The sequence below is a fragment of the Rana temporaria genome, chromosome 3 (assembly GCF_905171775.1).
Source record: "Rana temporaria chromosome 3, aRanTem1.1, whole genome shotgun sequence".
Classification (NCBI taxonomy): Eukaryota; Metazoa; Chordata; class Amphibia; order Anura; family Ranidae; genus Rana; species Rana temporaria.
Window position 1 is genome coordinate 446745292 of NC_053491.1, and position 17817 is coordinate 446763108.

Consider the following 17817-nt stretch of genomic DNA (forward strand, 5'->3'; position numbering starts at 1 on the left):
CAATTTTATTTTTATATAATATACACATAGCCCAAAAAAAAGCAAATAAGAGAAGTTCATTACTGAAGGTTTACATACACTTTAAAGGATAAGTTCACCTTTAAAAAAAAAAAAAAGATAATAAATGCACATCTCTTTGCAGGTAAAAAAAAATGTTCATTTATTTTTTTATTAGAAACCTGTAAAACCTTGCACCTATGATCAGCAGATTACGGGTGCAATCTCGGGCTCCTGCAGACTCGGTGTAGCTGTCTGCCTGTACCTGGTACGGGCAGGCAGTTACTGAATGACAGGGAGACTCGCTGAACTATATAGAACCCTCATCGGCATCCATCAATGAGAACTACAAGCCATCAGCCGCAATGGATGATGGTAGTTGTAGTTCTCCCTTTCACAGAACGAAAGATGCGGCTGGGTGGGCAGAGCCGTTTGTGTGTGTGTGTGTGTGTGTGTGTGTGTGTTTTTTTTCTTTCTTGCCTATTAAATTATGACAAGGGGTGTATGGAAGCAGATGCCCGACCCACTGTTACAATGGGACTCTGGAGGGTGCAGGGGCTGCAGAAATACGCCGGCGTATTTTAAAATTTGCCGCGTCGTATCTTGATTTGGAATCCTCAAACCAAGATCCGACGGCTTTTGGCTAAGATCCGACAGGCGTACGGCTTCGGATCGTAGGTGTAATTCTATGGAGTTCGCGTCATTTTCAAGCATCGGGTATGCAAATTGACTGTTTACGGCGATCCACGAGGGTACGCGCGTTCGTCGCATTCTCTTACGTCGTCGCTAGTCGGTTTTTACCGTCGCAATCTTAAGCCTGCTATTTCAAGGCTTCGATTTAGACCAGCCATGTTAAAGTATGGCCGTCGTTCCCGCGTCGAATTTCAAATTTTTTTTTTTTTGCGTAAGACGTCCGGGAATACGAAAGTACGTTGCACACGTCGCCGTTCAAAAAACACGTCGGGGCGCCGTAATTTCGCGCAAAGCACGGCGGGAAATTTTCACACGGAGCATGCGCAGAACGTTCGGCGCGGGAGCACGCCTAATTTAAATGGTACACGCCCCATTTGAATTAGGCGGGCTTGCGCCGGACGGCTTTACGTTACACCGCCGTAAGTTTACACGCAAGTGCTTGGTAAATCAGGCACTTGCGCTGAAAAGTTGCGGCGGTGTAACGTAAATGAGTTGAGTTACGCCGCAGCGCAGCTACATGAATCTGGCCCTTAGTAACCGGATACACCCTGGATACGGGTGTAACATGTTATGAAAGGTGAACTTCGCCTCTCAAGCATTGCAAGCTGTACTAGGACAGGGTGGTGGTGCATTCAGGGTGGAAGAAGGAAACTTCTTTAGGATCATTAGCAGTCTGTTGTAGCCGGGACATGTAATTAAGTACAAATAGTTTTTGTTCCATGACCCAGCTTCAGGACAGGCTACAGACAAGTAGTTGCAAACTGTCCTTCCACATGTAAATGACTGGTGACCACATTAAGATTTTTCAATAGAAGTGTCCTGAATTGCATTGGATGGTCCCATTTAGAAATATTGTTGAGCAGTGCTTTTTTTCTCATCTTTCAGGAACACTTTAGCAAACAGTTGTGGAACAGGAATCCGCTCGTCCACCAACGACCCCAGTAGGAAGCCCCTGGACAGCCGAGTGTTGCACGCTGTGAAGTGTGAGTTGTCTTCTGAGACATTGGGAGAAACAAGTGTTTTCATGAACTGCATTGTGAAGTCTCTTACAGTATAATCTATGAAAGAGGGCATTGATAGGGGATCAACTGGCACCACATACTTAACAATCATTTGTAACTTTTTATGTACCAGAAAAAAAAACCACAAAATAGTTTATTTTAAAGAAAATATCTTTAAAGTGGAGCTTTACGCATAACAGCGTGTTAAAATAAAATATAATGTTCTTTAAGGGGGTTGTAAAGGTAAAAGTTTTTTCACCTTAATGCATCCTATGCATTAAGGTGAAAAAACATCCGATGGTACCTCCTCCCCCCCCCCCCCCCCCTCCCCCCCCGTTTTACTTACCTGACAGTTCGAAATTTCCCGGGCTGGCCGTTGATTGGCTAGGCTGGGCGGATTGATAACGCAGCCATTGGCTGTCGCTGCTGTCAATCACAGCGGATGACGCCGGGGGGCGGGCCGATGTATCACGGGAGCGCGCTCGCAAAAGCTTTCCACCATGCGAGGGAGCTCGCATGAACGTGGAAAGCTTTTGCGAGGAGGAGCCGAGACAGCCGCCGAGGGACCCCAGAAGACAAGGATCCGGGTCACTCTGTGCAAAACGAACTGCACAGCGGAGGTAAGTATAACATGTTTGTTATTTAAAAAAAAAAAAACATTTCTGCCTTTAGTGTCCCTTTTAAAGCGGTTGTAAAGGTAATTTTTTACCCCTAAATATCTTCCTTTACCTTAGTGCAGTCCTCCTTCACTTACCTCATCCTTCCATTTTGCTTTTAAATGTCCTTATTTCTTCTGAGAAATCCTCACTTCCTGTTCTTTGGTCTGTAACTCCACACAGTAATGCGAGGCTTTCTCCCTGGTGTGGAGTGTCATGCTCGCCCCCTCCCTTGGACTACAGGGGAGTTGGGACGCTCTCTACGCTGCAAATGGAGAAAGGAGCTGTGTGTTAGTGGGCGTCCTAGTAGCTCCAACCCCCGCATTGAGTGACCCGTTGGAGAAGCACCCTCCTATGGGACACCCATGCGGGCATGCTCCCGAGTCCTGCTTCTGCGTCTATTGTCACAGAAAGCAGGACACAGCCCTGCCCCCGGCGCCCTTGTTATTTTATTAGATTGACAGCAGCAGGAGCCAATGGCTACGCTGCTATCAATTATCCAATCTGGACACGTGGCATCAGCTAGAGCTGGTGTGCTCATACCCGGGAGAAGAAAACCGGAGTCAGGTAAGTAAAACGGGGGCACTGGGGGGCTGTAGCACTGCAGAAGGTTTTTCACCTTAATGCATTAAAGCGGAGTTCCTAAAAAAGAAAAAAATATATATTAAGTCATCAGCTACAAATACTGCAGCTGCTGACTTCTTTTTTTTTTTATTTATTTTTTCTAATAATCGGACACTTACCCGTCCCACGGTCCAGTGATGCAGGTGTACGAAGTCCCGCTCGTCTCCCCCCTCCTTGGCGCCAGCATTGTCAGTGGGGTCACCTGCACTTAAAGCGGAAGCTCCATTTTTGGGTGGAACTGCACTTTAATGGGAAACACTAGCAAGGAATGTACATTCCACATTACCACTTAAGATCCGGACCAAAATGCAGGTAAAGGACCCGGCCGGTTTTTGCGATTCGGCACTGCGTCAATTTAACTGACAATTGCGCGGTCATGCGACGTGGTTCCCAAACAAAATTGGCGTCCTTTTTTTCCCACAAATTGGGCTTTCTTTTGGTGGTATTTGATCACCTCTGCGGTTTTAATTTTTTGCGCTATAAACAAAAATAGAGCGACAATTATGAAAAAAAATCAATATTTTTTACTTTTTGCTATAATAAATATCCCCCAAAAATATATAAAAACATTATTTTTTTTCTCAGTTTAGGCCGATACGTATTCTTCTACCTATTTTTGGTAAAAAAAATCGCAATAAGCGTTTATCGATTTGGTTTGTGCAAAATTTATAGCGTTTACAAAATAGGGGATGGTTTTATTGCATTTTTAATTTCGGTTAATTATAACGCACATACATTTTTCGGATCACCACCATATATAGTCCCCACTGTAATATCCACAGACATCTCTCTCTCTCTCTCTCCCCCCCCCCCCCCACTGTAATATCCACAGACATCTCCCCCCCCCCACTGTAATATCCAGACATCCCCCCCCCCTCTGTAATATCCACAGACCCCCCCCACCCCCACTGTAATATGGTCCACATCTCCCCCACTGTATAGGAAGATTAGTGCTTGCTTAGTCTTACCAGAGAAGCTGGCCGAACACAAGCAGTTGAGGCCGGGTGATGACGTCAGCGCGCCGCTCTAGGCTCACCTAGGCCTACGCCGGGTGGACCAAGATGGCCGCCGCTTCGGGAACTAGGCTGAAGCCGCAGCCTTTCCTATGGCCGAGGCAGCAGCGGAGCTCTGTGGATCACGAGGTGTGCCGATCCGCATATGGTGATCCGTTCGGATCACGGCTCATTTACGATACGTTGCACCACTAGTACCGATCAAAAGAATTTTGATCGATCAAAAAAAATAGCTATTTATCGAGGAATTAATCTTTAATTTCCACAGCCCTAGTATTTTTGTTTTGCATTATTGCTATTACAACCACTTTAATGATGTCAGATCTCTGTAGAAGTTTGTAATTTATTGTGGGAAAGTCTTGCATTGATGGTACAGGCCATGATTGTTCATGTCATCCCTTTCAGTTGACCTCTCATGTCTTCCACAGTTTACTGTCAGAATTTTGCCCCGAATTTTAAGGAGAGCGAGATGAACGCCATTGCAGCGGACATGTGCACAAACGCCCGGCGCGTGGTGCGCAAGAGCTGGATCCCAAAGCTGAAGCTGCTGATGGCCGAAGGAGACGCTTACACGTCTTTCATCAACGACACCGGCAAAATGGAGCCCGACCTGATGGGAGCGGCCACTGGCGGAGATCACGGCACCGGCTTCGACGGTGAGCCAGGCGAGGGGATGCCCTGATAACCCTTCTGTACGGGGCCCACACATGTAAATACCGCCCTCTGTCTTGGCCGAGGGACGAGGGCGTAGAGGACAATGTGGCACTCAGGAGGTGGACTGTAATCTAAACGCCGCAGTAGGAGGTGCTGAGTATGACTGCGTGCTGCTGCACGGACTAGAGACTGGTGTGGAGGTACTCGGTATCGCTATACACTGCTGCATGAGGTACTCGGTATCATTTAGCGCCCCGTGTTCCATTATCAGTATAGAGTTATACGCAGTGTCATTATATAGCGCCGCGTGTACATTATCAGTGTATAGAGATACTCCGCATAGTCATACAGCACATCAAAGGTCGTAGAGCTGAAGCTGAGATTCACTTGTAAATAGATACTTTGCGTCATTTTATAGTGCAGTCGCGGTAGAAGTACGGTATTCTCACGGGCCAACCGATAACCCAAGTCCTGCATCCCTGCTGCGAGATTTAGCGTTTTTTTTTTTCTTTTTAGTATTTTTTTTTTTTCAAGCCCCTCCTGCCACACCCCAAGAAGGAGTCGAAGGTCGCCCCTGAGCATGCTGGCTGCGCACAAAAAGCCTGGCGTGCTCGGGCCTGAAACCAGCTTGACCCATATATGCTTTAGCTTGCAAGGTCAATACTGGTGTTGCACAAGCTCTTTCAATAAGAAGTAAATATGGAAGAGCGCCCACCACCTAAAGCAGCCAGATTTCCGCGTTTTTTTTTTTTTTTTAGTCAAATCACTGAACGATTTCTTCTGATTGGTTGCTGTGGGTCACCGTACTTAGTTGATGTAGCTCCATAGACTTAATTTTCTTAACTGCACTAGAAGAAAGAGCTAGATGCTCGCTTGTTGCTGTCTTTATACTGCGCTCCAGGGTTCGAAGGATGATCTCCAGGCCTGTTCTTGGCTCTTGCAAGCAGAGGTAGCTCACTTTTTTTCCTTTTTTTTTTTTTTTTTTTTTTTTTTTTTAAAGCGTTGAAAACATTTTTAATAACTGTATGCCTTTTCTCCAAAGTTTTTGGTGATTTCCTTTATCGTAGTTTTGATTTAACGCTAGCACCTTGCTTGAAGTGAACCAGTCACCCCACGGGAGCCATATATTTTTTTTTTTTTTGGCAAAACCAATATTTTATAGAATACAACTTTATTCTTTTATGATCCATCGTTTCTTGGTTTTTCTCTTAAATGAGCTTCCTTCCCTTTCCCTTGTTTTTACATTTGTCTCTGTTGCCTTTTGTTCCCGAGATTGTCGCAGCGCAAACACCTTGACTGGTCATGGTGTAATCTCGCAAACCATTGAATTTTATGTAGGCGTGGCTTGTGAGTGAAAATTTTTAGGGTTGGCGAATTTTGTGCTCAGGCGCAAAGATAGCTAAGCATTAAGGCTGCAGATAACGATAAGAAACGGGTTCCTTGGTGTGTGATTTTTTTGTCTTATATCTTTGGGCTTCGTTTTCTTAAAGCGGGGGTTCACCCTGAAAAAAAAAATTCTTTATCTACCATACAAACGAGCATACTAGCGTCAGCTAGAGTATGCCTTTTTTTTTTTTTAGCTGTACTTACAGCGCCTGCGCAGTCAGCTTCTAGTCTGATGTGCAGGCGCCGTATAGCGCCGTGAAGAGCCGAGTCCTACTCCGGCTATTTTCGGAACGTGGGATGCGCCATAGCCGGCCGTCAATCATGTTCCACTCTTCATAGGAACGCACATTCCCCGCGGGTGTCTGAAACGAAACTTACGGATTAAACCATAAGTACAGCACATAAAAAAAAAGGCACACTGTAGCTGATGCTAGTATGCTAGTTTGGATGGTCCAAAGTTGTGGTTTTGGGTGAACCTCCGCTTTAAAGGGTAAGTTCGCCTTATACAGAAAAATCTGTAAGGTGAACTTACTCGGGACCCCCCACCTCACCCAGTCCCGCGGCGATCACCCGTCGGATAGCCAGCAGCCTCACTGTCCGGGGCTTAGAAGTCCCCCACAGCTTAAAGTGGATGTAAACCGGATTCATGAAATTTGAGCTGGGCACATATATCTGCAGTATTTTGTTATCTCTCTTCAAAGCGCCAAGTCCTGTATCTCTCTTCTGAACCGTTCCTCAGCCTGATAACTCCTGACAAATTCTGACACTTTAGATAAAAGCAGCCTGAAATTTCTGTCAGGGGAGGTTGGTAAAATAGATGAACAGGGAGCTGGCCCTATTACAAAACACCTCTGCCTATGATGAGAGGGGGTGTGTGCCTTTCCTCCAATCGGCAATGTTAGCGATCTTGGCTCTATGGCCAGACATCACACTCTGTGTTAAAGCAGAGGTTCACCCTAAAACAAGTACCGTATTTATTGGGGTATAGCGCGCTCCCGCAAAGTTGCCCCGAATTCCTGTGAAAAAAAGATTTTTTGTACTTACAGTTTTGGTGTCTTGCGTGGCGTCCATCGGCGGCCTCGTCGGGTCCGGCGTCCGTCTGCAGCTTCGGGTGTCCTCTTCGTCGGATACGGAGTCCTTCTGCGGCGTCCTCCCCGCTCGTTTCCCGCGCCGAGTTTGAATACTGCGCCGACATATACAGAGCGCAGTACTCGTGTATCGTCGGGCAGGCTCGGCTACTCTCGCGCTGACGTCCTGTACGTCCAGGACGTGAGCGCGGAAGGAGCCGAGACTGCCTGACTATACCCGAGTGTACTGCGCTCGGTATATGTCGGCGCAGTATTCAAACTCGGCGCGGGTATCGGCGTATATCGCGCACCCACGATTTTTCCCTGGGCAAAAAAGTGCGCAGTATACGCTGATAAATATGGTATATACCATTCCATCCAGCATACTGCCGACATGTACAGTATGCTGCTGTTTTTTTTTTTTTTTTTTTCGATGTACATAACCTCGTATAGCTATTTTTTTTTCCCCCAGGTTACGGGTAGTCCCTCCCACGGGAGTGGGCGTTCCTAAGTGATTGACGTGATGGCAAAAGCTTTCCCACGGCGCATAATGCGCGTCACCAGTTTCCGGGAAGAAGCCTTTCGGAAACTGGTGACGCGCATTATGCGCCGGGGGGGAAGCTTTTGTCATCACGTCAATCACTTAGTCTCTGAATAGGAACGCCCACTCCCGCGGGACCCACTTCCGGAAGCCGGGGGGAAAATAGCTATACAGCGGTATGTACAGCGGAAAACCAAAAAAAAGCATACTGTACATGTCGGCAGTATGCTGGATGGAATGGTATATACGTGTTCTTTAGGGTGAACCTCCGCTTTAAATAGGAAGAGAAAATCTCCTAACACAATCTGAACTTTCTAAACTGTATAAAAATGTGAAGACAGCAGATATACATGTAAAACCTATGTAGGGAGATTTGGTTCACCCTGTGTATCATCTGAGGCTGTTCACTTCACTGGGTGTATTGGAGGGTTTACATCCACTTTAAAGGGGTTGTAAATGTTAGTTTTTTTATTTTCTAAATGGGTTCCTTTTAAGCTAGTGCATTGTTGGTTCACTTACCTTTTCCTTCGATGTGAACACAGCGTCTCCCCGCAGGGATGTAGTCCCAAGGGAGGGGGCGAGCACGCTGGCTAACCCCCAGCCAGAACGGCTCGGATGATGGGGGCAAGCTTACTGAAGAGGAACAGGAAGTGAGAAATTCAGACAAAGAAAAAAAAACATTTAGAAGGGAAATCGAAGGAGAAGGTAAGTGAACCAACAATGCACTAGCTTAAAGGAACCTATTTAGAAAATAAAAAACAAATCTTTAAAACCCCTTTAATCTCCAAAACCTACCTCATCAGGTGGTATGTTTTTAAGAGCATTCCAATTGGTCTGTGCCATGGACCAATCAGAACCCGCGTTGCCAGTCCTGTTCACCGGAGGCGAAGAGGAGAGAAATCCGCGGGGATTTCAAACCCCTGGACCGGTACCGGTGTGATCTGTCAGTGCGGGAGATCGCCGGACTCCAGGTTAGCGGGACCCGGTGTAATGGGAAGGGGGTCCAGTGTAAGAGTTCACCTTACAGAGTTTCTGTAAAGGTGAACTTACACTTTAAAGGCCTGTACATTTACAAAGGTTTTGTTTTTGCACTTTAAAAAAGGGCATGGGGGTTGGCCGGAATCGCTCTCTGTTAACCCATCAGTCCTTTTCCCTTTTGAAACATAAGAAAGACTTGGGAGCCGGCACCATAAAGGGCTTGCTATTACCCTTACTAGCCAGAGAATCCTCTACTATGTCCCCTCTGATCCTTTTCTATTTAGGGCTTGAAGGGGTTTCCTCTTTCGACAAGAGTACAATAAGGGCATTCTCATTGGATAGCGGAGCAACACGTGGGAGGGGCTTATACCAAACGCCATGTTCTAGCCCTTGGTTAAACTGTGATCAGAGGGGAATGTACATGTGGCTTATCAGGCTGATAAAGGTAAACGTGACCTGTTTAATTTCAAAAGGAAAAAAAAAAAAAATGGCCGACACATTTGCTTTATAATTTATTACCAAAAATAGCCACAAAGGCTACAAAACGGCTCGATGGATTGTGAAAGGGCGAAAGATAATTTTTTTTGATCTTGGTTCGATGCTAGCACAAAATCACATGGACAAAAACATCATGGACAATTTTATGGCAGAGGGATTCTGATTGGTTTTTAAAAGTTTGCTTGGGTTGGCTTTTTATAAAACTTCAGAAAGGGGCAATTGCTTTGTAGCAGCCAAACGTATTGCTCTCGTGATCCTTCTTTTCTTTTCTTTTTCTGAGCAGGTTATATAGGGAAAGTAGAGACCTGCTTTCTATGGGCACCAGCCAGATTTGTCCTTTTTGCTGTAGGGCCTTTAAAGTGTTACTAAACCCAGGACCCTGCATTCACTATATCTGGTCTCCCACAGGACACAGAACATGGAAATGTATTTATTTTAGTAAATATAAACTGCTAAATACCTTTTTTTTCTCATCAGCAGTCTTGTGACTTCTATCAGTATCTGGTTAAAGCTTGTAGGAGGAGTTTTCATTCTCCTCTGACTGTCCTATTCGGCTGCATGCCCCCCTGACCCTCTTTCTGGACAGTGCTGATTGGCCCTTTGCTGATCACATGGAAAAACAAAAACTCTAGCAATACACACCAAACTGAGCATGTGCAACTTGTCCCCTAGCCTTTGTTCTGTCAGCAGATCAATCGCACCAAACTGAGCATGTGCAACCTGTCCCCTAGCCTTTGTTCTGTCAGCAGATCAATCGCACCAAACTGAGCATGTGCAACTTGTCCCCTAGCCTTTGTTCTGTCAGCAGATCAATCGCACCAAACTGAGCATGTGCAACTTGTCCCCTAGCCTTTGTTCTGTCAGCAGATCAATCGCACCAAACTGAGCATGTGCAACTTGTCCCCTAGCCTTTGTTCTGTCAGCAGATCAATCACACCAAACTGAGCATGTGCAACTTGTCCCCTAGCCTTTGTTCTGTCAGCAGCTCAATCGCACCAAACTGAGCATGTGCAACTTGTCCCCTAGCCTTTGTTCTGTCAGTAGATCAATCACACCAAACTGAGCATGTGCAACTTGTCCCCTAGCCTTTGTTCTGTCAGCAGATCAATCGCACCAAACTGAGCATGTGCAACTTGTCCCCTAGCCTTTGTTCTGTCAGCAGATCAATTACACCAAACTGAGCATGTGCAACTTGTCCCCTAGCCTTTGTTCTGTCAGCAGATCAATCGCACCAAACTGAGCATGTGCAACTTGTCCCCTAGCCTTTTTTCTGTCAGCAGATAGATTGGGGACAGTTGCAGAAGGCAAGGATCAGAGAAGACAGCCTTTTTTTACACAATGCAGAGGATTAACCCCTTGGGTTCCACAGTGGATAGAACAAGAATGCTTTACTGCATATACGGACTGATTTTCACTGTTGTGGGTTTAGTAACACTTTGGGGTCTGCCCATAGGAGCCAATTAGTGCTTTAGTTGTAGCAGAGTGAAAAGCTGGTTGGCCACTATGGCCAACATAGCAACACTTTTAGACACTTTTTGTATATATGAAGGCCTCAAGTCAAGAGAGGAGAATATCAAAGTATGTGAATCCATTCCTCAGATCTGTTGTTGGAGGGCAGCTATGTGCGAGATTTTTAAATCCTTTGGAAATTCCTGCTGGTTGAGAATCTCCATATTTGCTGTACATTCATTTCAATGTGGTAAATGAGGAAGTTGCCAGACGGTGGTAAATCATTCTAAAAGGTAAAATAAATAAATAATCCTGCCACATATTTGACCCTTCACACACAGCTATGAGCATGGATCTGATCAGTATTTTTTTTGAATAGATTAGCATGCATGGATACAGTTGCTTGCCGATTGGTTAGTCTGAAAGCCAACCAGAATACATTGCTGAAATTAGCAGCGAGGATATATACTTAAGGCGCTTCCACCAATGCCTGGCTGGTGCGATGTGTCTCAATCATTCGCCGAGTCCATCACAACTTCTACACTGATGGGCATAAAAGAGGGGGCAGTAGGTAAAGCTGCATGTAGGATTAGGTAGGTAGTTTTATCTGTCTGTGTGTCTGTGTGGGAGCACAGATCTGCAGCCATGGTACTGATTTTATGTTTGCATAAGCACAGAATTCTCAAGGATGTAATCCAGTATACACAGTATATGAATAGGTCTCCTTTTTAAAAGTGGGGGTAGAAATTAAAACGGATCCCCACTTGCAAAAAATAAAATAAATATCCCCGTATCTCCCCGCACGTTACCCATACCCCCCCCATAGTCTTCTGGCTGGTCATATGATGTCCTTTTGGCCTTTCTCGTCTTCCCTCGTGTTGGGCAATTCACAGTTCTAAATGTTAGAGAACTGGGTTTATGTAAGACGTGAGTGGTGTTCTCTGCAGCGTTTGTGGGCCTTGCAGTAAGCCTGGAGTTAGAAGTCGGCAAGCGAACATCCTTATACACCCACTTGCTTTTTACAGTTAGTTTTAACAGTAAGCTCAGCTTTATATTATTATTATTTAAGGTACTTGTATAACGCTGTCAATTTACACAGCGCTTTACATATACATTCACATCAGTCCCTACCCTCAAGGAGCTTACAATCTAGGGCCAGATTCACAAAGAGATACGACGGTGTATCTCCTGATACGCCGTCGTATCTCTGACTTACACTGGTCCTATCTATGCGTCTGATTCATAGAATCAGTCACGCATAGATATGGCTAAGATCCGACAGTGTTACACTGTGTTACACTGTCGGATCTTATTTTCAATTTGAAAATGGCGCCGGGGGCGTTCCCGCTGATTTACGTTGAATAATATGCAAATCAGTGAGATACGCAAATTCACGAACGTACGCGGACCCGACGCAGTGTTCTTACGACGTTTCCGTGGCGGCTTTCCCGGCGTATACTTACCCCTGCTTCTATGAGGCGCAGCCAATGTTAAGTATAGCCGTCGTTCCCGTGTCGAATTTAAAAAATTTTACGTCGTTTGCGTAAGTCGTTCTCGAATACGGATGGACGTCGTTTACGTAAGCGTCAAAACCACTGACGTCCTAGCGACGTCAGTGGGAGCAATGCACGCCGGGAAATTCCGCGGACGGCGCATGCGGGAACGTGCCTGATTTAAATAGTACACTACCCCTAGCCGCGGAATTTGAATTCCGCCGGGGGATTTACGATCCACCATCCCAAGTTTGGAGGTAAGTGGTTTGTGAATTACCCACTTGCCTCTCAAACTTGCGGGAGCGGATCTTAAATCAGGTAGATCGAGCGGATCTAAAGATCCGCTGATCTACGTGAATCTGGCCCATAATGTCCCTAGCTCACATTCATATGCTAGGGCCAATTTAGACAGGAGCCAATTAACCTACCAGCATGTCTTTGGAGGGTGGGAGGAAACCCAGGCAGGCACAGGGAGAACATGCAAACTCCAGCGAGGTGGTGTCGTGGTTGGGATTCGAACCAGCGACCCTTTTTAATGCTTGGCAAGAGTGCTATGTAGTTAAATGCAGTATTTAGAAGTCCGTGACACTGTTTTGATGTTGAATTTTAAAAGCAGCGGTGTTCTGTCACATCCGTAAACCTGTCAGCTCAGCAGGCTTGCCGGTGCTTTTAAAATTCAACATCAAAACTGTGTTCCGGACTTCTAAATACTGCATTTCACTATAGTATATAAGCTGAGTTTACTGTTAAACCCTCCAGGGGGTGTGTCCTCGACAGCCTGAGCTCCAAGGAAGTGGGTTGAATGACACTGGATGTCATTGAATTTAAAAGATGAGCGATGAAAGGAATGGAGGGCAATACTGGACTGGAAGATGAAGATAAATCATTGTAAGTGGAAGCCTGCTTTAGGAAAGCATTTGCAGACCGGTCAGACCTGTCCAGGAGTAATTTTCCATCTTGGAAACCTGTCCGCATATGAATATAGAAGCTTCTATAGCGGACTCCATTTAAAATTCGCAAGCTTCAGGGCTGTTTTCTTGCACTGGTTTCAATGCTAAGGCTAGGTTCACACCTGTGCTTGTGCTTCCTTTTTTATTCATTTTTTGATGCCATTTCATGCTTTTATACTTTTTTTTCTTTTGTAGGAGGAGAGGAGACTGGTTGTTAAAATGCAAAACACTACTGAAAACACGCCAAAAAATATTGCATATACATTCGTTTTTCATGCGCACCCATGGAAGTCTATGGGGCCAAAATCGCACCTTCCTGCACCAAAAGTGCCTGCACCTCTTCCTCCTAAAACACACTTAAAGTGGATGTAAACCCCCAATTTTTTTTTTTTTGATGTCACAATGTAGACTATACGATTTCCTATCATCTGTGCCCAGTCTTGCCACACAGAGTTAATCCAGCTCTGAGCAATCCTCTTTTATTGGAAAAAAGGGGGGGACCACCCGAAGGTGTTTGGGACTTTAAATGAGAATACCTCTGTGATGTATCTCCATCCTTGTGTCTGGACTTTATATGAGATTACATCCTTGCTATATCTCCATCCCATCTGCGGAAAATTGCAACAAAGGGAATTTAGGACTTTAAATGAAACAGTGGGCTAAATGGGGACAAAGTCATGAAACAAACTGAACAATCATCTTTTATTGTTCAGTGAAAATTAAGACTTCCAGATAAAAACCTGTCTAGATAAAAAGTCCTTTCCTCTCTCCTTGCTTTGAGTGACAGGTTATTTACATATCTAGCTTGGACATGTTTCTCATATGTTATGTTTATCACAATATGAGGTGATCCACAGTATTAGGCCCCTTTCAGATGGACGTCTGTTTTGCCGAAGTAAAAAGCACTACCAATGTTTTGTGAAATTCAAGGCTCCAGGCACTGCGATTAGCTGCATTTGCACATTGCGATTACATGCGTTTAATTGCGGTCGCGTTTAGCTGCGGTATTCATTTCCATAGCAACCCTTTTTATTTTTTGGGATTATGATGTGCTTCCTGTTCGTTTTTTTTTTTTTTCAACGCTGCTATCCGCAGTTGACAAAAAAGACTGCGATTACCTGCGGTTATGTGCATATAGCTGCGCTACATCGCACCTGGACGCATTCAATTATAATTTTTTCTATTCGCACCAAACCGCATGTAACGAAATCGCACGTAAACGCTGTGTATGAATGGGGCCATAGGAAAACATTGTGCGCTTTTAGCTGCGGTAAAAAAATCGAAAATCCGCAGCTAAAAGCACCATTCTGTCCGTCCGTCTGAAAGGGGCCTAAAAAGTGAGAAATCCACCCCTCCCCCTCATAACACATCCTGGTAATATACAATGAACTGTGGATCACCTCATATTATGATAAACATAACATATGATAAACATGTCCAAGCTAGATATGTAAATAACCTGTCACTCAAAGCAAGGAGGGAGGAATGGACTTTTTATTTAGACAGGGTTTTATCTGGAAGTCTGTTAATTTTCACTGAACAATAAAAGAGGATTGCTCAGAGCTGGATTAACTCTGTGTGGCAAGACTGGGCACAGATGATAGGAAATCTTATACTCTACATTGTGACATCAAAAAAAAAATTGGGGTTTACATCCACTTTAAGGAAAATGCACAGATGTGAACGGGCTAAGTGGGGAAAACCATGTAAAATGTTTTGTTGCGCATTATTGCACTTCAACAAACACGCTAATAGTTGCACAGGTGTAAACCAAGCCTAAGAGTCAGTGACTCCTAAACGAGAAATACAGCTCGCCTGGCAAGCTGTGCAGAACGAACTGCGCTCCTGTGACCCGTTTTTCAGCTGACAGTGGGATGAAGCTTGCTGTCGGCTGACGTCACCTCGCCAGTCCATGTAAATAGAAAACAATTCAGAAGGAATTGGGAGAAAAATTGACTTTGTAGGCACCTTAATATAAAAAATACAAAATGTAATGTTTCGCAAAGAAATAACATCTAAATACATATAAAATAAGAAAAGAAAATTATTGGTAAAAACAATACAATACAGAATTGGGAACAATCAGTGACCCTCTAACAGGAGTAACTCAATAATGGTGTAGGTAATTGGCTACAAAGATGTCTATATAGTGATTGCCGATATTGAGTATGAAGATCTCCTCGATAGGGGGTCCACCGGATCCACAATGAGAAACTTGTGCTCTACATGTTTCGCGCTATATACTCGCTTCATCAGGAGCGTCTAAATTGTATAGAGAGAAAAGACAGATTTCAGTTAAATTGTCAAATACATTAGTTTGATTTTAAACAAAGTCAAACCATAAACATTATAATGTGAAACGCTCACCAAAAGTTAATTGATGCTGCTTTAAACGTGTTTATAGAACCTCGCCAGTCCAGGCTGGGGAAAGATCCTGACCCATATGGTCGGGGATCCACCCAGGGGCCAACAGCTGGCTCAGCCTCTCATTCAGGCGCTCCCACCCTCTCCACAGCCCAGCGCTCCAATGGGGGGGGGGGGGGCGCAGAGTAGACAACGGTGATTTAAAATGGAGCACTGAAAACTGAGTAATCCGTGGTTCTTGGAGCCAGAATGCTGCGTTCAAGACTAAAAAAACAACTCTAGTCCTTTAACAAAGAGCTTATTAGAAGATATATACCATATTTATCTTCCTATAACGCGCCCCGGCATATAGCGCGCACCCCCAACCTAGAAGAAAAATTCCTGGAAAAAAAGAAATACTTAGTTTGGATTTCCCTCGTCTGTGTCTTGCCCGGCGTCCATCGGCGTTCTTGTCCGGTCCGGCGTTCTTCTCCGCCCATTGTGGTGTCCTCCCCGCTGTGTTCTTCAGCCGATCCCCGCGCTGTGTTTGAAGCACTCCGCCGACATATACCGAGCGCAGTACACTCGGGCAGGCTCGGCTCCTTTCGCGTAAAGGACGCACAGGACGTGACCGCGAGAGGAGCCGAGACTGCCCGAGTGTACTGCGCTCGGTATATGTCGGCGCAGTGGTTCAAACTTGGCGCAGGTATCGGCGTATATCGCGCACCCACGATTTTGCCCTGATTTTCAGGCCAAAAAAGTGCGCGGTATACGCCGATAAATACGGTATATATGAGAGAGAGAGAGAGATCGGTCTGTTATGCAAATCTCTAATTAGTTTGCAAATTTTTTTTAAAGGTTCCTGTTCTGGCAATAGAAAGTCATTAAGGGCTCATTCACACAGGCATCTAAAACACAGCAATTTAGATGCGTGTTGTTTTTTTATGCATCCAGACACAGTACTATAAGAGTGATTTCACACTGAAGGCGCTCGAGCATCAGCGGTAAAACGCTGCTATATTTAGTGGCTCTTTACCATAGTTTTTTCCGCCGCTAGCAGGGCGCTTTTAGCCCCTGCTATCTGCCGAAAAAGGGTTAAAAACGCGGCACTTTGCTGGCGGTTCAGCGGTGCTGCCTATTGATTTCAATGGGCAGGGGCACTTTAGGAGTGTTGTATACACCGCTCTTAAAGCGCTGCAAAGAAGCTACTTGTAGGACTTTTTTTTGACGCCCTGCCAGCGCAATGCCCCAGTGTGAAAGCACTCTGGCTTTCACACTGAGATTGCAGCTGTGGCTTTTTTCAGGCACTTTACAGACGCTTTTTTTGCGCTAAAGCGCCTGAAAAACGCCTCCAGGGTCTTATGCTGCGTACACACGATCAGAATTTCCGACAACAAAACCATGGGTTGTTTTTTTTTCCCCCGATGGATGTTGGCTCAAACTTGTCTTGCCTACATACGGTCGCATAAATGCTGCACGAAAATTCCGATGGTCAAGAATGCGGAGACGTAAAACACTACAACGAGCCAAGAAAAATGAAGTACAATGATTCCGAGCATGCGTCTAATTGGTTCTCGAGCATGCGCAGTGCTTTCATGCGTCGGAAATGGCTACACACGAGCGGAATTTCCACCAAAAACCTTTTCTTGCCGGGAAAAATTGACAACCAGCTCTCAAACATTTGTTGTCGGAAATTCCGACAGCAAGTGTCCAATGGAGCCTACACACGGTTGGAATATCCAACCAAAAGCTCACATCAAACATTTGTTGTCGGAAATTCCGATCGTGTGTACGCGGCATCAGACGCAATAGGGCTATGCACACAGCATTGCATTGGTCCAAGCTGCACCAATGTAATTGTGTATAAAAGATCCAAACCTATAGTTCTCCTGTAGACATAAAGGTCTTACCAGCTGAGTTCCTTAACAATGATTTAAAGGGGTTGTAAAGAAAATGTTTTTATTTTTAAAAAATAACAAACCTGTTATACCGTATTTATTGGGGGTATAGCTAGCGCGCACCCCCCGAAATTCCTGTGGAAAAAAGATTTTTGTACTTACAGTTTTGGTGTCTTGCGCGGCGGCCTCGTCGGGTCCAGCGTCCGTCTGCGTCTTCGGGTGTCCTCTTCGTCGGGTCCGGCGTCCTCCCCGCTTGTTTCCCGCGCCGAATTTGAATACTGCGCCGGCATATACTGAGCGCAGTACACTCGTGTATAGTCGGGCAGGCTCGGCTACGGTCGCGCTCACGTCCTGTATGTCCAGGACGTCAGCGCAAGAGGAGCCGAGACTGCCCGACTATACACGAGTGTACTGCGCTCGGTATATGTCGGCGCGGGTATCGGCGTATATCGCGCACCCACGATTTTGCCCTGATTTTCAGGGCAAAAAGTGTGCGGTATACGCCGATAAATACGGTACTTGCCTCCACTGTGCAGCTCGTTTTGCACAGAGTGGCCCCGAACCTGGTCTTCTGGG

General features: G+C 45.4%; 1 protein-coding gene across 6 annotated transcripts in view; it reads left to right on the plus strand.

The window, feature by feature from the left end:
• NACC1 (nucleus accumbens associated 1) overlaps positions 1-17817 on the plus strand; it is a 62732-nt gene that overhangs the window by 39909 nt on the left and 5006 nt on the right. For 4 of the 6 annotated variants that reach the window (XM_040346571.1, XM_040346572.1, XM_040346573.1 and 1 more), the window contains exons 6-7: positions 1576-1673; positions 4413-4640. In XM_040346571.1, the coding sequence (XP_040202505.1) occupies positions 1576-1673; positions 4413-4640 (326 nt within the window). Of the gene's footprint in view, positions 1-1575; positions 1674-4412; positions 5588-17817 lie in introns of all 6 variants that reach the window. The other 2 variants (XR_005748082.1, XR_005748084.1) reach the window with 1 other exon arrangement.